The 23,246-nt window shown below is 39.4% G+C and overlaps 1 protein-coding gene across 4 annotated transcripts in view; it reads right to left on the bottom strand.

Annotated features, from left to right (window-relative positions):
• slc10a7 (solute carrier family 10 member 7) overlaps window positions 1-23,246 on the bottom strand; it is a 272,017-nt gene that overhangs the window by 174,864 nt on the left and 73,907 nt on the right. For all 4 annotated transcript variants that reach the window (XM_072569113.1, XM_072569293.1, XM_072569375.1 and 1 more), the window contains one exon: window positions 16,845-16,883. In XM_072569113.1, coding sequence (XP_072425214.1) covers window positions 16,845-16,883 — 39 coding nt within the window. The remainder of the gene's footprint in view (window positions 1-16,844; window positions 16,884-23,246) is intronic.

Raw genomic sequence — 23,246 nt, 5'->3', positions numbered from 1 at the left:
ATCCCTAAAGATTTAAATTATTAATCGGGGGTGTGTCCCCAGCATGCTGTGCACACACCTGCTGCTTTTCTATTTTTTACATGAGTGCAAACCCAGCCAACCCAGATGCTTTCTCAAATTATGACCTGAGTGAGAAAGCTGCTGGACCTTTTCATCCACTGAACCAAGCAGGAACAGAGACCATAACAAGCTTAAATAGGTATGTCTACTAACTTTCCTGTGGGGGGACAAAGCATAGTCAGGAGGAGCAGGATTGCAGTTACGCCAATGCATACTCTAGAACTGATTTATGTCTGTGATGTGCTGTTGAGTAAGAAATATATCAGCAGAAAGGTGGTTTCATCTTTTTGAGACTCCATTTGCTTTGTTTAATACCAATCCCTACACTGAATAGTTGGGGCTTCCTTTAGATAAATTGATTTTGAACTTTTAATGCTCATCTGCAATACAGAGTCATTGTTGACAATCTCTTACTAACAAGGATAATTGTCCACCAAGGAAATTCTGTGTCATTGGCCATGGGGTCTATGGATCCTAGTGTGGCTGCTGAGCCCAATCCTGGAGCCAAATTTCCAACCACACATTTAGCAGGTTTTGCCGGGAGGTAGAAGTGGTCCTTTACCTCAAGAATGCTGGCATTCCTTTCTCCAGCTGCTTTTCCATACTTCCTCTCTTCAATGGGTGTACTCAGAGAATTTTGTCCATTCACAAAGGAACTTCCTGCAAGTTTCTTCTGAACTAGGGTCTCCCATACACTGACATCTATGTTGAATTGTTTGAGGGAGGCTTTCAGGAAGTCTTTGAAACATTTCCTTTGTCCTCCTCTTGATCAAATGTTTTCCACAAGCTGAAGAAAAATATTTGCTAGAGCAATCAGAACTCAGCCATCCTATTCATATGACTGGCTCAGTGGCATGGGTTTCAAATGATCATGGCCTTGACATTGGTGCTATTAGCTGCTTAAAGGTCACAGAGGTCAGTACACCTGTCCTCACAGATGGTGCAGAGATCCCTACTCATTCAGCGTTGACAATACATCTCATCAGCCTTCAGGTGGTATCTGTACATAGTCTATGTTTTGCAGCCATAAAGAGATGACAGGGTGACTCTCTTATAGAGAAGTAAATTGATATCAGCTCAGATGTCATGGTCATCGAAGAAGCTCACCCTTAGATGTCCAAAGATGGTGCTTGCAGATTAGAAATGGTGTTAAATCTCCACAACAATGTCAGCTTTAGATGAGAGGTAGCTTTCCAGGGAGCAGAAATGTTCCATGTTTGGGAGGATTTCTCTCTTGATCTTAATGAAGGGATGGACTGCAACTTGAACTGGGACAGATTGGCAAAGGATTTGAGTCTTCTTGAGGTTAAAGCTGAAATGCATTCTTCAACTTCCATCAAACATTAAGCAAAGCTTAAAGATGCTTTCCGAAAGAGCAGATGACATTGCCGTCTGCATGCTCAAGTTCCCCAAAAAGGTCGACATCATTTTCTTCTTGGATTTCAAGCAGTTTAGGTTGAAACATTTGCCCTTTTTCCTGTAGACAATGTCAACACCACTGGGAAGTTTGTTCTTGACAAGATGCAGGTTTTGACAAGATTTCAGTGGAGATTCTGAGTACAATTTACTTGTCATCTCCATCAAGTTGTGGATCTCAGGGATAATGTCAGTGGAAGCGTGTTCAAGAAAGGAGGCCAAATGGATTACTGGAACTATCAAAGAATCTTGCTCTTCTGCATCACTGGAAAGATCACCAATCCTTGCTAGACACCTTCTCCCACAATCTGTGAGGAAATCCTTCTTGAAAGCCATTGTGACTTCCAATCAAATTGTGGATCCATGAACATGACTTTCAATGCTCAGCAACTCCAAGAGAAAACCCAGGAACAACAACCAACACTCTACATGGGCTTCATTGATCTGACCAAGACTTTTGACTCAATGAGGAAATGTTGTGGAAGACTCTATCAAAGGCCAGCTGCCTAGAGAAATTCATCGACATCCTCCATCTCCTCCATACAAGATGTTAGTGACAATCCTCACCAATGGCAAAATGTCATTTGACGTTAAGATATGCCATTGCCCTCCCCTTAATCTCCATCAATATCAGTACCATTCCTCATCTTGTCAAAAGCAAACTTCTTAGTGGTGTAGACATTGTCTTCAGGGAAAATACCAAGTACTTTATGGTTACTAATATAATATGTTGAAGCTCCAACACATTGCTCTCTTCTCTAATATCTATATCCATCTAGCATTGGAACGTTTTACTTCTGAATTTTTATATACATCCATCAGATAACTAAAGGTAATTCATTGTCTAAATTACTTCTTGATTCTTTATCTTATATATCAATTTCTTGAGTCTGGCCTGACGGTAATAGTGGGAATACATCAAAAAATCAATATTTTTGCTGGCCATTGTCCTTCACCTGACATAAATATAACTGCCAATGTCTGCATGCATGTGACAGTAGTAGCAGAATTAGCAAGCAACTTTTGCAGAACAAATCAAAATTAGTTGAAGCACTGTATCAATGTTCATTAAGAACAAAATTACACCAACAAAAATATAAGGCAAATTATTTCTGTCCCTGACTCCAAATAGATTCTGAAAGTTAAAAGACAAAAGCCAGAATGTTCTAGTTAGAAATGGGTTCTGTGGGCAGGTGGTGATTCAGGTATCTGGACCATGATTGGTGTGGAATGGCACTTGTCACTGGGACTAGGGCAGGTGTTGCAGAGGTGACCAAGTTAAAATGACTGCCTCCTTCCCAGAAATATTGATCGTTCTTCACTGATGTCAGTGCCTCCTCCAAATAAAAGTAAACCTGTGTAAAGCCCCTCATCCCTTTAACACCAAACATTCCCTCCTCTCCAAACCCAATCACTCACTACTTTATGAACAGGACTCATAAGCCCTGTCTTTACATTTGAAAGTTGCTGAAAAACTAAAATCAATGAAAATGAATAAATACGACTTGAAGAACAACTTGATAAAAGCATTTGCCTTTTTGGAAGCTCAAAAATCTGTCCAAGTGATCAAACCCACATTTTGCAAGATAGCTATATAAAGACACTCAGCACCTCAGAACACATTTGTCCTTTAGCAGGTAGCATGACATTAAACTCACATTTCCCAGGAATAAACAACATTGCATGAAGAATCTATTTGTGTTTTGAATGAACTCATACATTTGCCAAAGCTTACAAACATCCAAACAGGTAGCTACATTTATCTGCAAAGAGCTAATAAAAGCAATAGGAAGAATTTAAAGAGTTAGCTCTGGATCTCATACTAGGAGAGTTTCTCAAGATTGTACAATGCAAAATAACACTTTCTCTAGTTGTGATATAACCCAACGCACCTGAACATCATTTCACTTTTACAGTTTCACTCTAAAGTTTGTCAGCTGTCAGAAGTATTAACATGGCAAGTGTGTTATCTAAAAGTCACTTACAAGGCACAAAACAGTCATCACTTAAGTAAACATAGACACAATGCAGTCTATAGCATTTCATGAATTGTAAAGGTAATACCATTTTTGAATTCTTCCGTCTTCCAGTCTGTGGTTCATGCCCCCAATCTTCAGATATGTTCTGGTAAGGAAGGTAAATTGTGGCCACCTCCATGAACATTCTAGATATTATAAAATGTCTACTTCTACACTAAGTCACCATCAATTTCGAAATAGTCGCATGTCAGGTTTGGGGTCCTCTTACCTTCCTGCATTGCTGAAATTGGCTGAGATGAACAGGGGCAGGACTTCACATTTTTCATCCTGGCAGTCATTTTTTTTCCCTCAATACCACCTCTGTTAGGGGCCTACAAAATTTCAGCTAAATGAAAACTGATTCTTTTACTATGGTGCATGTCTGAGAAATGCTGTAAATGAGCTTAATTTGCTTTCTTTTAAAAAGTGGTCTCACTGACTGTACTTGAACAGGCACAGCATTGTAAATTGCATGCAAATGAATATCAGAGGCTTGCACAGGGTTTCTGTCCTACTGGTCATTCTGCTATAATGCGAAAGCAGTGTTTCTCTGCAACCTTGCGCTGTAGAGCATAGCGATACACATTCAGCAGAAAGTTCACGCTCTGCAAACAACGTCCACAATTCATCTTTATAGCCAATTCACGCTGATGAAATGCATGTTATAACAAAACGACCTGGACTAGGTTCTGCCTGCCTTAAAGTGGATGGGCTAATATGAGCAAAGTTTCAAGTTTTGGCTTTTGGCATTCAAAATAGCTCAGTTGGTTGGGTTATGATGCAATGAGTTACAATTCCTGCAGTGGTTGAGGCTATTATGAAAGTTCCTCCTTCTTAACCTTGTCCACTACCTGAGGCATGGTGACCCTCAGGTTAAATCTCTAATGGGAGAATAGCCTGATAATCATCTGGGACTGTGATGACGTTACTCTTTACTATACTTTAAGCATATGTTACAGATTACCATTAATGCTCCCCACTTTGTGAAAGAAGCTTCACTGATGAAATACATTTGCTTGTCTAAAACAGGAGTTAAGCAGAAATATGAAAAGAAAAAGAAAACAAAATGTCAATAGATGTCATTCTGACAGGTTCAAGTAGTTTCATGCTTGGCAATACATCTTATGCAAAGAGTATCACCTCCATTGTCTTCTCACTCCCAGCCTCTTCGCTTGCCTGGCACTCCACCTCTCCAGTGTAGAATGTCAACTCTCCATTACCACAAATCCAAAATCTGAGATTTGCACCTTTAATCATGTTGTTGCATACCTTACACTCAGCTAGACTGCCCTTTTTTTAATGCCCACCCATGCCTCAAGTTTGATGATGGCTAGCACTCCCCAAAGCATGTACAGACCACTTTGTCTGCAACCTGTGCACACACAATGGCATCTGTGTGCAAATAACAGTGCTGTGTCAGCTGTACTCCCTTTTGTTGGGGCACCTAAGTTCATACTGAGGCCATGATTGGTATCCTCCTCCACGCTGTCTCATTGCACATGATGTCTTTCTGATCCAGATACTCCATTGCAGCAAAAAGGGCAGCATGGATTGGAAAACATTGGCCTGTTTCAGCAAGAAAACAAAACTGGAAAAGCTCAGCATGTCAGGCACCATCATGTGGGAAAAGAAAGAGTTAATTTTCAGGTGGATGACATATGTCATCGTAGATGTTTCTAACCAACCCATTCAGAGATATTATTGCACATTCTGGTTGAGAAAGTACATGATCCAGTAAGTAACAGGATAACATATTCTTTTAAAAAGTACGTGCGCCAGCTTCAGATTGAAACTTTACAGTGGAAGCACTAGTGGCATTGTACTGTACCCATTTATTACGTAGATAATGGAGAGACTCTTTTTATAGTGTCGTTATGTTCAATTTTGAAAGGTTTGCTTGAAGGGCAAAATCATCGCCTTTTAAAAGGCTTTTCAGCCATTCATTTCAGGGCCACAGCATTTTCATCATTGGCTTTTAATACTTGGTGTTTCAAGTTCTCCCGTAGTGACTTCATCTAATTTATTAAGATCTACATGTTTTGAAAAAAAATTTGCATTATATGATGATGTAGTGATGAAATTAACTTTGAAGTATTTGATCCCTAGCCTGTTTATTATAAAAACAAGTTAAAATAAGTCTGGGACATTTCTGTATATTTATTTCATTATACTAACAGATGAAACTACATCTTATAATCAGTATCTGTAATAAAAATTATTTGCTTGCTGCAAGGATGGAAATATTTTCAAGACAAAACCTAGAAATATTTGCTATGAAATTTGATTATTTCAGTTTTGAAGATAGATTGGTGAGGTAGGTCTCCTTAGAGAAAAGGCAACTAAGAAGAGATCAAATAGAAGTTTTCAAAGACATGAGAGGACTGGTGAGAGTAGGTACAGAGAAATAGTAGATACGGAGAAATGATCTAGAACAAGAGCACTCAGATTTGAAATGATTTTCAAATGTAGTGACTGTCAGGTGGCCAAGAGCAGATATCTTTCTTGATTATATGTTTTATTGAGATATGTCTCTTGATTAAATTTACAAATAAATCATAAGTATTAAGTTAGCCTGGAGGAATATGACGGTGCTATTTTCTGAGTCTGTAGATTGGAAGAAGAAAAAATGGCCCTTAGTAGAGTGATATACTCTTCTTGCGGGAGAATTTAGGGAGAGTTTGTGTTACTGAGGATTATATCTGCAATAAATGCCATTGGTTGTGAATCCAATCATATTGAATGGATTGGTTGGAGCGACAGAGGCAGTAAGGAATTTACAAGAGCAAGGGGGTGTGATGGATAACAGTTATAGGAAGGGAGAAAAGTCACAGATACAGTCATATAGATGGGTTAACTCCAGGAAATGTAAGAGAGGCAGGCAGGTAGGACAGGAGTCTTCTATGGCTATCCCCATTTCAAACAAGTGTGCTGTTTTGGAAAATGAAAGGGGTGATGGACTCTCAGAGAATGAAAGGGGTGATGGACTCTCAGAGGAATATCGCACGAACAGCCAAGTTTCTGGTATTGTGACTGGCTCTAATGAAATGAGGGGTACGTTGGGTTCCAAGAGGTCAATTGTGTTAGGGGACTCTCTAATTCGAGGCACAGACAGAAGTTTCTGTAGCCAGCAGCAAAAAATCAGAATGGTTGGTTACCTCCCTGGTGCCAGAAGCAAGGATGTCTTACGGAGGGTGCAGAATGTTCTCAAGGGGGAAGAGGGCCACCAGGAGGTCATTGTACACATTGGAACCAATGGCATAGGAATGAGATTCTGAAGGGAGAATAGAGAGAGTTAGGCAGGAATTTAAAAAGGAGGTAATTGAGAATAGTAACATCTGGATTACTCCGGGTGCTACAGGCTAGTGAGAGTAGGAACAGGAGAATAGAGCAGATGAATACATGGCTGAGAAGATAGTGTATGGGAGAAGGATTCACATTTTTGGATCATTGGAATCTCTTCTAGGGTAGAAGCTACCCATACAAGAAGGATTGATTGCACCGGAATTGGAAGGGGACTAAGATACTAGCAGGAAGATTTGCTCAAGCTGCTCAGGAGGATTTAAGCTAGTAAGGTGGGAGGTGGGATTCACAGAAATAGTGAGGAAAGAGATCAACCGGAGACTGTTGCATTGGGAAAAGGAGCGAGTCAAACAGTCAGGGAAGGCAAGAATAAAGAGGAGAACAAGGTTGGACTGATAAATTAAACTGTATATACTTCAATACAAGAGGCCTAACAGGGAAGGCAGATGAATTCAGGCTATGGTTACGAACATCAGACTGGAATATCACAGCAATTACAGAAATGTATCTCAGGGGCAAACAGGACTGGCAGCTTAATGTTTCAGGATATAAATGCAATAGGGCGGATAGAAAGGGGGGGGCAAGAGGAGGGGGACAGCTGTTTTTGATAAGGGCTAGCATTACTGCTGTACTTGGGGAGGTTATTCCTGGAAATACACACAGGGAAGTAATTTGGGTGGAACTGAGAAATAAGGGATGCTCACCTTATTGGGACTATATTACAGACCCCCTAATAGTCAAAAGGAAATTGAGAAACAAACTTGTAAGGAGATCTCAGCTATCTGTAAGAATAATAGGGTAGTTATGGCTGGGAATTTTAATTTTCCAAACATCGACTGGGACTGCCATAGTGTTAAAGGTTTAGATAGAGAAAAATTTCTTAAGTGCGTACAAGGCAATTTTCTGATTAGTATGTGGATGTACCTACTAGAGAAGATGCAAAACGTGACCTACTCTTGGGAAATAAGGCAGGGCAGGTGACTGAGGTGTCAGTGGGGGAGCACTTTGGGGCCAGCGACCATAATTCTTATTTGTTTTAAAATCGTGATGGAAAAGGATAGACTAGGTCTTAAAGTTGAAGTTCTAAATTGGAGAAAGGCCAGTTTTGACAGTATTAGGCAGGAACTTTCAGCAACTGATTGGGGGCAGATGTTTGCAGGTAAAGGGACGGTTGGAAAATGGGAAGCCTTCAGAAACTAGATTCCAGAGACAGTATATTCTTGTTAGGGTGAAAGGCAAGGCTGGTCAGTGCAGGAAATGCTGAATGACTAGAGAAATTGAGGCTTTGGTTAAGAAAAAGAAAGAAGCGTAAGTCAGGTACAGACAGGATAGATCGAGTGAATCCTTAGAAGGGCATAAAGGCAGTAGGAGCATACTTAAGAGGGAAACCAGGAGGGCAAAAAGGGGACATGAGATAACTAGGGTCAAGGGGTTTTTACAAATACACGAAGGTCAAAAGGATAGCTAGGGAGAGAATAGGGTCCCTCAAAGATCAGCAAGGCGGTTTTTGTGTGGAGCCACAGGAGGTGGGGGAGATACTAAACAAGTGTTTTACATCAGTGTTTACTGTGGAAAAGAACATGGAAGGTAAAGAATGTAGGGAAATATATGGTGATATGTTGCAAAATGTCCATATTAGAGAGGAGGAAGTGCTGGATGTCTTGAAACGCATATAAGTGGATAAATCCCCAGGACCTGATCAGGTGTACCCGAGAACTCTGTGGGAAGTGATAGAAATGATTGCTGGGCATCTTATTGAGATATTTGTATCATCAATAGTCACAGGTGAGGTGCTGAAAGACTGGAGGTTGGCTAACGTGGCGTCACTATTTAAGAAAGGTGGTAAAGACAAGCCAGGGAACTGCAGACCAGTGAGCCTGACCTCGGTGGTGGGCAAGTTGTTGGAGGAATCCTGAGGGAGAGAATGTACATGTATTTGGAAAGGCAAGGACTGTTTAGGGGTAGCCAACATGGCTTTGTGCGTGGGAAATCATGTCTCACAAACTTGATTGAGGTTTTTGAAGTAACAAAGAGGATTGATGTGGGCAGAGCGGTTGATGTGATCTAATGGACTTCAGTAAGGCATTCGACAAGGTTCCCAAGGGAGACTGATTAGCAAGGATGGATCTCATGGAATGAAGGGAGAACTAGCCATTTGGATACAGAACTGGATCAAAGGTAGAAGACAGAGGGTGGTGGTGGAGGGTTGTTTTTCAGACTGGAGTCCTGTGACCAGTGGAGTGCTACAAGGATCGGTGCTGGGTCCACTGCTTTTAATCATTTATGCTCACATCCAAATCAATAATATAAGATGCCTAGTTAGTAAGTTTGCAGATTGACACCAAAATTAAAGGTGTGTTGGACAGCAAAGAATGCTACCTTAGATTACAACAGGATCTTGATCAGATGAGCCAAAGGGCTGAGGAGTGGCAGATGGACTTTAAGTTAGATAAATGCAAGGTGCTGCATTTTGGGAAAGCAAATCTTAGCTGGACTTACACACTTAATGGTAAGTCCTAGGGAGTGTTGCTGAACAAAGAGACCTTGGAGTGCAGGTTCATAGCTCCTTGAAAGTGGAGTCTCAGATAGATAGGATAGTGAACAAGGCGTTTGGTATGCTTTCCTTTATTGGTCAGAGTATTGAGTACAGGAGTTGGGAGGTCATGTTGCGGCTGTACAGGACACAGATTAGGCCACTTTTGCAGTATTACATGCAATTCTGGTCTCCTTCCTATCGGAAAAATGTTGCAAAACTTGAAAGGGTTCAGAAAAGATTTACAAGGATGTTGCCAGGAAAGGAGGATTTGAGCTATAGGGAGAAGTTGAATAGGCTAGGGCTGTTTTCCTGGAATATCGGAGGCCGAGGGATGACCTTATAAAGGTTTAGAAAATCATGAAGGGCATGGATAGGATAAAAAGACAAAGTCTTTTCCCTGGAGTGGGGGAGTCCAGAACTAGAGGGCATAGGTTTAGGGTGAGCGGGAAAGATTTAAAAGGGAAATGAGGGGCAATATTTTCACGTAGAGGGCGGTACTTGTATGGAGTAAGCTGCCAAAGGAAGTGGTGGAGGCTGGTACAATTGCAACATTTAAGAGGCATCTGGAAGAGTATATGAATAGGAAGGGCTTGGAGGGACATGGGCTGGATGCTGGCAGGTAGGACTAGATTGGGTTGGGATATCTGGTCGGCGTGAACAAGTTGGACCAAAGGGTCTGTTTCCGTGCTGTACGTCTGTAAGACTCTATGACTGGTTAAAGGTTACAATGAAGCATGCTGGGAATTTTGGTCAAGCTAGTTTAAACTCTGACCTCAGATAAAACCGCAGCCAGGACATGTCGTGACTTGTCATGTAAGCTGTGACCTGCAGTTTTGTGTGTTCACCAAATAACGCAGGGTTTATGGCTATCTCTATACATACTGGCATAATATTTTCTTACAATGAGCACGGAATGTGACGTGGTATAAAAATTTGTCAGTCTAGATTAGAGTGGTGCTGGAAAAGCACAGCAGGTCAGGCAGCATCCAGGGAGCAGGAAAATCAACATTTCGGGCAAAAGCCCTTCATCAGGAATAGAGGCAGGATACCTGCAGAGTGGAGTGATAAATGGGGGTGGGGGGAGAAAGTAGCATAGAGTACAATGGGGGTGGGGATGAAGCTGACAGGTCAGAGAGGAAGGTGGAGTGGATAGGTGGAAAGGAAGATAGGCACGTAGGACAGGTCATGAGGACAGTGCTGAGCTGGAAAGCTGGAGTTGGGGTGAGGTGGGGAAAGGGGAAATTACAAAACTGGTCAAATCAACACTGGTGCCCTGGGGTTGAAGTGTTCCGAGGCGGAAGATGAGGCGTTCTTCCTCCAGGCGTCAGGTGGTGAGGGAGCTGCGGTGGAGGAGGCCCAGGACCTGCATGTCCTCAGCAGAGTGGGAGGGGAAGTTGAAATGTTGGGGCATAGGGCGGTAGGGTTGATTGGTGCAGGTGTCCCGGAGATGTTCCCTAAAGCACTCTGCTAGGAGGCGCCCAGTCTCCCCAATGTACAGGAGACTGCATCGGAAGCAACGGATACAATAAATGATATTGGTGGATGTGCACTCTGTAAACTCTGATGGATGTGGAAGGCTCCTTTCGGGCCTTGGATGGAGATGAGGGAGGAGGTGTGGGCGCAGGTTTTGCAATTTCTGCAGTCGCAGTGGAGGGTGCCAGGAAGGGAGGGTGGGTTGTTGGGAGGTGTGGACCTGACCAGGTAGTCATGGAGGGAACAGTCTTTGCGGAAAGCGGAAAGGGGTGGGGAGGGTAATATATCCCTGGTGGTGGGGTCCGTTTGGAGGTGGCGGAAATATCGGCGGATGATTTGGTTTATGCGAAGGTTGGTAGGGTGGAAGGTGAGCATCAGGGGCGTTCTGTCCTTGTTACGCTTGAAGGGGTGTGGTTTGAGGGCGGTGATGCGGGATGTGGACGAGATGCGTTGGAGGGCATCTTTAACCATGTGGGAAGGGAAATTACGGTCTCTAAAGAAGGAGGCCATCTGGTGTGTTCTGTGGTGGAACTGGTCCTCCTGGGAGCAGATACAGCAGAGGCGGAGGAATTGGGAATACGGGATGGCATTTTTGCAAGAGGTAGGGTGGGAAGAGGTATAATCCTGGTAGCTGTGGGAGTTGTTGGGTTTGTAAAAAATGTCAGTGTCAAGTCGGTCGTCATTAATGGAGATGGAGAGGTCCAGGAAGGGAAGAGAGGTTTCAGAGATGGTCCAGGTGAATTTAAGGTCGGGGTGGAATGTTGGTGAAGTTGATGAATTGCTCAATCTCCTTGCGGGAGCATGAGGTGGCACCAATGCAGTCATCAATGTAGCGGAGGAAGAGATGTGGAGTGGTGCCAGTATAACTATGTAAGATAGACTGTTCTACATAGCCAACAAAGAGACAGGTATAGCTGGGCCCCCTACGGATGCCCATGGCTACCCCTTCAGTCTGGAGGAAGTGAGAGGATTCGAAGGAGAAATTGTTAAGGGTGAAGACCTGTATTGTTGAGAATGTCAGGAGAGGAAAAAAACGGAGGGCTTGGAGGCCCTCGTCATGGCGGATGGAGGTGTAGAGGATTCGAAAGAGAAATTGTTAAGGGTGAGGACCAGTTCAGCCAAACGAATGAGTGTGTCGGTGGAAGGGTACTGTTGGGGACGTCGGGAGAGGAAGAAACGGAGAGCTTGGAGGCTCTGGTCATGGAGGTGTAGAGGGATTGGATATCCATGGTGAAGATGAGGCGTTGGGGGCCGGGGAAACAGAAGTCTTGGAGGTAGTGGAGGGCATGGGTGGTGTCTCGAATGTATGTGGGGAGTTCCTGTACTTTGTTTTGGAAAAGCACAGGAGGTCAGAAGCATAAAAATTTGAGAGTTCTTTCCCAGTAAACTCCATTGGCTGGGATCGAAGGATGTGTGATGGTTTAGTCAATAAATTGATTGAGTGACAGAGAGGTTTCTGGAAATAAGCTCATTTTGTGATAAAAGTTAGCAGAATTAAGGATTTTGCAGGAGTAGCATTCAAGATCAATGTTTGAGAAGCATATTCCCTGAACTTATCTTCAGAGAAGATGACAGCCACATCACAAGGTCTACAGACAGCAAAGTTGGCCACTTCACACACTCTGGGGGGGGGGGTAGCATTTGTTTCAATTCAAACTTATAGAGTTAAAGTTAGTGCTAGAGTTAAATGTGATTTAAGTCAAATAAAGTAAACTTAAATGAAGCAAGTTAAAGTTGAAGTTAGATGAAATTAAAAGTAAATATTGCAACAAACGCATGTTTTATTTTGAGTATTGGTACTTAAACAAACCCTTTTTTATTTAACCATTTAATTAAAGTCTGAGTTGGTTCCCTGCCTTTTGCCTGTCACATAACAGAGGAATACCTGAGTAAAAGGTTTGAATACGCCTTTCGGGCCACAGTAGTAATTGTGATTCTCAAAAGTATTTTCAAAAACTCAAAACACAAAAAAGCTCTAAAGATTTTCTGGGAACAGGGTTTGAATCCCACCATAGAAGATGATGAAATTTGAATTCAATAAAACATCTGGAATAAAGAATCTAATGCTGACCACAAAACCACTGCTCATTGTCAGGGGAAAAAGAAATCACCACCACCTGCATGTATCCCTACAAGCCACTCACCATCCTGACTTGGAAATGTATCGCCGTTCCTTCTTTGTTGCTGGATCAAAATTCTGGAATTCCCTCCCTAACGGCATTGTGGATTAACCCACAGTAGGTGGACTGCAGTGGTTCAAGAAGGCAGCTCACTGACACCTTCTCAAGGGCAAATAGGGACGAGCAATAAATGTTGGCTAGCCAGGATGTCCAGATCTCATGAATAAATAAAACAAAAACTTTCTGCAGCAGGTAGGACTTGAACCTAGGGGTAGGGACACTGCCACTACATCACAAGGATCCCCTCCACCTGTCTTCCACCCCCCCCCCCAATTCTATGCAATATCCCTAATTTGCTTTCAACAAGTTCTGAACAGACTTATTAACTATTATAATTAGTCTCAAAACAGAACTGGTTTGCTGGGGCTCACATTATCTCATCTGAATGATGCTTGCCTGCATCAGGAACAGTTATAGGAAACCAGCACACCAGCTGGTACTCAGAAGCTTTTACTTCCACACTCAGAGACCTAAAAATACTACACTTCACAGGTTAAAAGCCGGAAGGCCAAATTTGAGATGCAACAAGAACTCTGAGGATGAGAGTAGGGGTTGAATGTTCTTGCGGAGCCAGAAACTCCCACCTCAATGTCAACACATCTGGTAACACAGCAGCACTGAAATTTAAGTCACATTTCCAATTCTAACATAATTATATGGCGAGGTTCTCCATAACAAAACACTTAGATGCCCTGACATATATCACCCAGCAGTGGGTTGATGCAAAAAGCTGGGGATGCATATTTAGCCACAGCCCTCCATCATCTCTGGTTTGAAAAGTAGTGGGTCTATTCCAACTCTAGTTATTGTAAAGACCGTGGCACCATATTCTAATACTTTTCTCTTAACAATGAAGCAGTAATCAACCTCTGCTTTTCAGGTTTCCAAGTAAAACTGTACAGATTGAAAGTTTTTGTAGTGGGGGAGGTGCTAAAAATAGAATCAAAGCAAATCACTTTGAGAGCTCATAGAGCAGCTGCATTATTATTAATACAAAATTAAGATTTTGTTCTAAGGACTACAAGAGCCTCAAGGTACGCTGCTCATTACAAGGCATGTTGAATACTGCACACATATCATCATGGAAATTGAAGTTATCAAAATATGACATTGAAGTTTTCACAGCCAAACTTAATTGCTAAATTTCTGTCAAATTGATATTAGAAAAATACTGATATTTTTCTTCAAAAAAACACTTCAAATCTCATCCCCTTGTTCTTAATCCTTTCACTCGTGAGAACAATTTCTCCCTACCTAGTCTAACCAAACCTCTCCTGACTCTGAAAATTTCTGTTAAATCTCCACTTAGATTCCATTCTGTCCAATGAGACCTACCTCGCCAATTTATCCTCATAATTGAAGCTATCAAATTTCTTAGCAAGTACATCTAGGTTTTTGGCTTTGAAATATTTCCATCCTTACAGCAAGCAAATCATTTTAATATAGTTGCTGAGGATAAGACACAGTTTCAACTATTAATGTAATAAAACAAATATCCAGAAATGTTCCAAACTTGTTTTTATAACCAACAGGCGAGGGAGCAAACATTTGAAAGCTGGAATAAAACAAATTAAGTTTTTTTTTAAAAATCCAGGGTGTCGCTGGCTAGGTCAACATACATTATCCAAACCTAATTGCCCAGAGGGCAGTTCAGAGTCAACCACATTGCTGTGGGTCTGAACTCATACATAGGCCAGACTAGATGAGGATGGCAGATTTCATTTCCTGAAGGTCATTCATGAACCAGATGGTTTCTTTTTACAATAACTGAGAATGGCTTCACAGTAATCAGTAGTTTCTTAATTCAAGATTTTTATTTACTGAATTCAAATTCCATTTGCCATGTTGGGTTTCAAATCTGGGTCCCAGAACATCAGCTGAGTTTTTGGGTTAACAGTATAAAGACAATATCACTGTGCCATTGTCTCCCCAAATCAAAAGAACTTGAAACACCAACAATTAAAGAAAGCCAAATTATAAAAGTGCTTGGACCCCCTTGGTTGAAGTCTGTAGAGTAGCACAGGAGTTCCAATGCTGGAATAATCAGGGTCCCAGAGCAAAAAGCCTCATTTATTTTTTTCCAGGTTTAATTATCTTTCTGAAGTCCTAACAGAGAATTATGAATAGCTGAAAAATTTTAAAACGCCGTGATTTTGCCATTTAATTAAACCTTTCAGAATTGAATATAATGATGCCAAAAAAAGCGTCCCTCAGTTTTCCACACAATATTTTATTAAAATAAATGGGTATAATACAATGTCACTAGTGCTTCTACTGTACAGTCCCAATCTAAAGCTGGGACACATATTTTAAAAGAAATGCTACCCTTTTACTATTTGGGTCATGAACTTTTTAAACTAGAATTTTTTTTTAATACCATGACCCTAAAAATCAACTTGATTCTACCTAACAAAATTAAATTTGAGCATTACTAGCTATTAACGTAATTAAATTCATGTCACAAATATGCAAGAATGCAAAAAATCTGCAAGAAAATGGACATGACCATTTATTTACCATCTCTTCAATTCAATTGATAAACAATGAAAATATTTCCTGTTTGATGTTGATGTTCATTGGAACAATTTTAAGAGGAAAAAGTCATCAGCTTAACCACAATTAATCAATGATATCTATCCTTGGATCTGATTACTGGCTAAAAACAGTCTCAAGTATTCCTCTACTTTCATAGAAGCTGCATTTGGATCTAGGAATCAACTCTGAATTTGTTATTTATAAATTTTGCTTTTTGTTCCACATAATTAGCAATTGTGGAAACATTCATGACAAAACAAAATTAATATTTTTCTCACTTGCATCAAGCACAATTTTTGAAGGTTGTACCTTCCATTTCTTGGAACTGTAATAATACAAGCAGATTTTATTATCTACCCATTCAGCAGGCTATAATTGATCTGCCATCAAATATTATTAAGGTACATCAAAGAGAGAAATCAAATCATTTATTCTAATCTACTTTATTGTAAAACAGCATGTGTAAAATGAAGGGGAGGAGATAATGAAATTATGTTTCTAACTTACAACAATTCTCTGTGGCACAATGCAAAGAAACCAGAGAGTCTGGAATTTATGTAAATTGTATTCATCTATCAAGTATAACTAGGGCATTTACATTAAACACGTTCTGTTTTACAGCAATCAAACATCAGTATGAATAAAAGGTTTGTATAAAATTTGTCTCAACTGTATCTTGAGCAAATGACTTCTAACCTCAATTACTAAGTGGAAAGCAAAAACAAAGACGCAGAATAGCTACAGTTTGAATCATAATTTCTTGCCGTAACTGCGGGTCATGATTTACCTTCCAAATATCAATTTCTCAATGTTCAGAAACAAGCAAAACAATTGTATTCCAGTAAGCATTAATAGCCACAAACTATAAGTTACTATTAAAATAATCTCAATTACTGCAATACAGCAATATAAATTTTGTCATTGCTGAGTTTATTAAAACAACAATTAGGAAGGGCAGACAAAAGATTAAAGTCAATACCAGCTAAAACACTAACAACTGAAAGGACTTAGAATTCGGAGTTATTTGAAGGAAGAGACTTAAAATTATGAGCTCATTTAAATTATAATCAGATGTAAAGTATGCTCACACTAATATTAAGGAAATATTCACCCTATTCATAAGTGCATTTAATATGAGACGCAATGTTAAAAAGTGAACCAAAACTTAAACAGATTGTTTCTTTTGAAATATCCCCTTACAATAAGGAAACAAGTCAATAAAATCCATTTGTGTTACTGTGTTTATTTTAGTAATAACTCTGTGATAAATAAACAACACAATTTCACTATTAATATTTCAGTATAATCATTAAATACTTCTCTTACCAGAAAACTTCCAAAAGCAGAATTGAAAATTGCAGCCGCCTGTAAAACAAGGTTGGATTATTTAAATATTACTTTGATCAATTTTTGTTAATTGGGTATTAGTAATTTAACTTGCCAAATATGGCAAAGGCTTATACCATTCTAAAATTAACGCAGTAATCAAATACAATAGTGTAAACATATAATTATCTTTGATATGGACAATCACACAAAAAATAACAAAGGATACTAAGATTCTTTATAAATACAGTATGCAACAAATTTCAGTTTCCGTCAATTAAACATTAAAACTAATACAGCAAAATACCAACTAATATCCTAGATATGCTGTTAACCTGGAAAAGATGCAGAAGGTAAATAAAGCAGGAGGATCTCCAACCTCACCCAGTCAAGTAATATGCAGTACCACAACAGTAAAACAACATGCTCTGTGGATTCATTACGGTCCTTTGAATCCAGGGAAGTAAAAACTACACCACCTCGACTGAGAAATTAAGTAAAATCCACCAGACTTTAGCTTATTTATTGTAAAACACAACAAATATTTAAAAAGCGCCAATAAGCACAAGAAATTTTAAAATCAGAAATGATCCAAAGCCATGCTTGAAAGACAAAGCCAAAGCTAGATACTGCTCCTATAGAAGAAATGATAAGACTGAATAGATAATGCAATCTCTAGCTCTAGAGTATTAGGCTTTCTCATTCATGTTCATAATTAATTCAAGAACATTGATAATTTCATTAGACTTTACAGACGTATCAATAAATGATGGCAGTGGAACACAGCTCCACCATGCCTTTAATATCACAGAAACCACTGACAAATAACCTCTGCTCACTGTCAAGGATGTGACATATAGCACTTCCTACTACTTAGGAACATTTTCAAGATCTAGACCAAGATGATTTGCTAAATTGCAGTTTGGCACTTTCTCCTCCTTCCCCCCTCTATTATACACTGTTTATAATTTCAACAAAGCAAGGTGCAATGACGATACATAAAATTCGCAAAATGATAGATAGGTTATGAGAGGACACAAAAATTTGGCAAACTTAGGTAAAAAAGATTCCTTTTACGATGGCTCTGCATAGCACTTTGGAAGTTCTATGAAATAGTCTACTGATTGCCCCTTGACCAGCTGCTTGACAATTGTTTGTTCCTGGTTCAGTTGTTCCCTTGGAACTTGCTGAACTCGTTCCATTACTTCAAGGATGTTGAAGTCAAAACCACACAAGCAAGCTTTAAGTGAGTGGTAATGATTGTGAATTACATTACATTGTTAACTCTTAGGTATCTTGCATTTCAGTGTAACTTCCATCACACCATTAATCTTGAGAGTTATTCACAGAATCCCTACAGTGTGGAAGCAGGCCACTTGGCCCATCAAGTGCACTAGTTGAATAAAAATAGCATATTTCTATACTGCTTACTGGGAGTTTTTAAATCTTTTATTCTTGTAAAAATGGTGGTTACGCAGTTCCTATACGTAAAATAGAGATATCCCTGTCCTCTGCAGCCTAGATGGCAATTTATCATTTTTTGTAGGCAGTGTAGATAATTTCCTACATTTCATGGTCTAAAACAGAACGTACACTCCCTTTGGGATCTTAATAAATCTTCCACTGATTCCACAGTTTAAATTATGTAATTCCTAATCTTATTACAATCTTGAAATTCTTCTATCTTTTGTCAGATTCTGTCTTTTACATCTTTTAAATTGTTCTTTGTTGCCTTGAATCTGCTCCAAGACCTTCTTGATGCTGCAGTCTTGGTATTAATGGTCCTTGACTTTGCTACTGTAACTGTGCCTTGTGGTGCCGCTTACAACAGCAGTGATACTTCTGGTGAATAGTAAAAGTCGTTTTTAAAAAAACCTTTTCTTCCCAAACTGGCTCTTTGCGTTGTTAATTTAAGTTTTCTTCTGTGTCAAAAGGAATTTTCAACTGTACTGACAGTGCTCTGAAACACTTGCTTCCCAGCCAAACTTTGAATTGGAACTGCCTTGCAATTCCTTTCATAAGTTCCGCTGACATATTCAAACACATGCAATTACTGTCTAACTTCCTGAAGATTCTTAAAGTGGTCATGCCTTTAAAGTGGTAACTCATTTGTCTTTAACTTTTCCCCCCGTGTTGGATTCCTTTTTGCACCCTTGTTGTCTTAAGATATTTAAGCAATGATTCCACCAATGATCACCATATCCTGTGTTTTGCAGAACCAACCATTATTATTGTTGATGGAGACTCCTCCTTTCTACATTTGGTCTAAGGGTTTAAGAGTGGTTAACAGTGATAAACTAAAGCTGTTCCCACATAAAGCTCAAGCTAGAATCCTCTCTTCCTCACCCAAGAGTGCTTGATATCATGAAATTGTGTGGAGTCTCCAAAATGAAATGCTCGCTGAGCTAGGCCTGGGCTTCATCTGGAGGCTCACTGATGTTGTTACCTAGTATGGTGATGAAACATCTGAAAACTAACCTTCCAGCTTAGCAAGCAAACCTACATCCAGAACCTCAACCTGACATACAAATCTTCTCAAAACTTGCTAATATAGAAAGTATAAGATTCTGGGATTGAATGATGACAGGATGCCTTATTGGGAGATCCAGCATCAGAGCGCACAATTTTAACATAATGGATTTTCCATTTAACATACAGGCGAGATGGCATTGCTTCTCTCAAATGTTTTTGAATTCTCTTCCCTAATGAGCAATGGAGGAGGGGTTATTGAATATATTCAATACTGAGTCAGAGGTAGTATTTGATTGGCCATGGAAGTCAAGCATATGAGACAGAGGCAGGTAAAGATAAATTCACCATACTCCTACCAGCTGCTCTCTCATTACAGAGAGATGACTGGTCGTTTAACCTGAGAGTCACCACGCTTTGAGCAATGGAAAGAGGTTGAGGAGAATCCTTCATAGTAATTTTAGTCTGCACAGGAATTGAATCCACAATGGTGGCATTGCTCTGCATCACAAACTAACATCCAGCCAACTGAGCTAACCATGAACACAACATTCCAGATTGCAAACACAGCAACATACTCCATTATGTAGAGAATTAAATACAAGTAAAGTTGGATTCTGGAGAATAAAGTATGCAGCTAGTTTATTGACAGAAAACAACAAAACAGATCACATTCAGATAGAATCGCACAGTGTCAACCTGGACAGATTCTTTGGATAAGAATAGAAATCTTGCAAGAATCCAGATAACATTTTGGTTAAGTGTCTTTGGAGCCAAATCTTATCAAATGTAAAGAACCTAGCTCTGCTTGTGCTGATTAGTTACTTGGTAGGGTTCTCTTCTTTTGGCTGAAAGAATAATCCCTCTTGTCCTGTTGGCTCCCAAATTAAACATTTTTGCCTGGTTCTTAGGGCAGTAAGATTTGTTATCTGAAGCCAGTTTCATTCTCATGTGCAATACTTCTACTATCCACCTAGAATTAATTAACTAGAAGTCATTATATTTCACCTACTTATGATTTGACTGGGGTTTCTTTATATATATCATTAGGTTTCAACATAAGAATTAGAGTTAGCTTAATCACATGTACTCAAATGAGCACAGTGATAAAAGTATCAAAGTTGTCATTGAGCCATCTTAGGTACAAAGGTTCTTAGGTACAGCTTTTTCAGGTACAGATCTTAGAAAAATAGATAAGTAAAAAGTCCAGTATTACAGATTTTAGGGATAAACTATAAGAACAAAGAAAAATAAAGTTCAGGACAGTGACCTTCCAACCCAGTCCATGCTGGCACCTAACCTCCAGTCCATACCTAAGTCTAGGAGTCTACAGATTTTGAGTCTTGGGTCAGCCAATAAATGATAGAAGGCATAAAAATGATGGATGGATTTTGCCTTGGTTTGTCCATTTGAAGGAATGCATCCTGACCATGGCATTTACTTTCTGTAAGTGTACTCAGATAAGAGTTTAAGCCTTAATCTATATGGAAATAACAGAAGCTCACCTGAACTTCAATGGTCATCTTGGGTCAAGGCTTTGAAAAATTTACTATCCTATCCCATCATAATATAAGTAAAAATTTCCAGCGTATCCATATGCTTGTAGGCATATTTATTCCAGTGTGATGTAATTGCACAGAATCTTCCTACCCTTGGAAGTAATTTAGACATGTTAGTGTTGGATCAGCAGGATAACCTGTTCCCCAGACATGGGCATTCACCAGCAAAAGGCTAACCACCCAAATACCTGTTGGAATAATTAACTGGAGTCACTGTTGGTCAGTCTACCCCTGAGAGCTAAGCCTGGCAGATGCTTGGAGATTGCTTTCAGTGGCTGGTCAGGGGAGCTCACAAGTCCTCCTGTCCTAATGTTTCCAGTAGTAGCCTTGCTCTGCAGGCCACAACTACAGCAAGGAACAATATTATGGAAGGGATAGTCTTCAGAAAAGGCTTTCAATCAGCAGTAAGCCCACCTCTTGGCGACCAACCCATAGTCTTCAGCCAGACAGCACACCAGGAGGTAGTCAGAAAAGATTTATTCGCCAGCTGCTCTGAAATCAAAGTGTGGGTTTGCAATCTGGAAATGGGCCAGTATTTTCATTAAAAAGGACATGATTCCATCTCATGAATTCTTACACCTAACACTCTCCATAGAACAAAATTATTATTTTAAGATAAATCATTAAATATCCCCAAGTATGACTTCCAAACTTAGACTTAAACTTGAAAAGATTCTGAAGTCAAAAGGTGAAAAGCTTTTGTTTTGATATAACATGCATAACTACCTACCCTGGAAGTTGCAGGAAGTATTTAATTAGCTCTATATGATTACTTGATTGATATATCAAGAACTCTGAAGCAGCCTCCATCACATTTGTATAAGTGACTGAAGTTCAGGGCATGAAAAACAGGCTGAGGATGGAAAGGTTCAATGTCCATCAAGTTTTAGCAGTATTCTTTACCATGATATATTTGTACGTGATGATGTAATTGAAGTATTTTGTTATTCCAAAATTCATTTGCTGATTAATCCCAGTAAATTAAAATTTTCATTTTATTTTTAAATGAAAGAAACATATTTCTCTTAGCTTATTTATTTGATCATTTTGAAACCAAATTCAGGAAAATTGGAAACCTGAAAATCAAAAGCCTTAGTTATTCCAAGTATATATGCTAAATAAAGAATTTATTTTTCAAGTACAGTAGGAATTAGGCATCAGCTGTAGAGACCAATTACTCTTAAAAACCATCTAACAACATTTTTTGCAATGTTAGATACAGATGATCAGCAAGAAGCTTCTTCATGGAGCACTTTCACAAAAGAAAAGTAAAGAATTCAAACGGATAAAGTGTGCCTCAGTTGATAACAAAGACTGCGTTGCAGACATTAAATTCCACAGCACCTTTTTTTTCCCAAAGGTTTGCAATCAAAAACAAAAGAATTGTAACGTAATATTTGACTTTTAAAACTTCTAAAGAGTGGATAATATACTCAAAATAGATTAAGCAAGCAAAACTGAAACTAAGCAACATTTAATAACTGTTGGTACATTTTTTTAAACCACGCATAGCTTTCTCAATCAAGAGAGGGTCCTTCATAGAATGAAGGCAATAGATTAAACTTCTTGCTAATGTGTGCTAAATTGAATCAGGTGTCCTGTCTGCTTAAGGAAATTGAGTTCTTTTTGTGGAAGTGGCTTTAATGAGAACAGAGTCTGGTGACATTGATGAATGGGATTGACACCAGAGAGAGCATGTAAGCAGGACAATATCTGCATGTTACACTACTGCTAGCTATTTTTCACTTACTATCTGAAATTACTCCATCATCTCATATGGGACTTATTAATCACAAATTTAGATACTTCATGATTTATTTTAGTATTATTCTGCAAATGGCGGGTCAATAACAAAAATCTTTATAAGCTATGTTTTAGTTGGTTTCAACTAAGCCCACACCTATCATTAACTTTCTATAAACATCAAATAATATTCATTTTAAATTTACTATTACTGAAAATACCTTATACTAACAGCAATTTCAACATTGCTCCAATAAACATTGAAACACCAGTTAGAACAAAGCTTGCATATTCAAATCAGGGAAAATAATCCAAAGGTGCAACTAAAATGTGCTTAGTAACCTTCACATATCCTAATCAGCAAAGCAATCACACGACATTATGAAGAGCCACAAACCACTGGTATGTTCAAAGGGCAAAATTAAAGAATAGTGAGGCTGAAAAGACAAAATAACATTGAAATGAGCATTGAGGCTTTATACTCAAGTAATGAGCATTGCCTACAGACTAAAAGCAGATTGCTTTCATTTGGGAGCTCAGTTAAATTCTGTAAAATAATAAATAAACATAAATAAGAGGTGAGTGAACATGAATTCTACTGTGGCCATTTACAACATCCTTAATTTGCAAC

The sequence above is a fragment of the Chiloscyllium punctatum genome, chromosome 1 (genome assembly GCF_047496795.1).
Source record: "Chiloscyllium punctatum isolate Juve2018m chromosome 1, sChiPun1.3, whole genome shotgun sequence".
In the NCBI taxonomy this organism is placed as follows: domain Eukaryota; kingdom Metazoa; phylum Chordata; class Chondrichthyes; order Orectolobiformes; family Hemiscylliidae; genus Chiloscyllium; species Chiloscyllium punctatum.
This window is presented reverse-complemented; position numbering and strand designations above follow the sequence as displayed.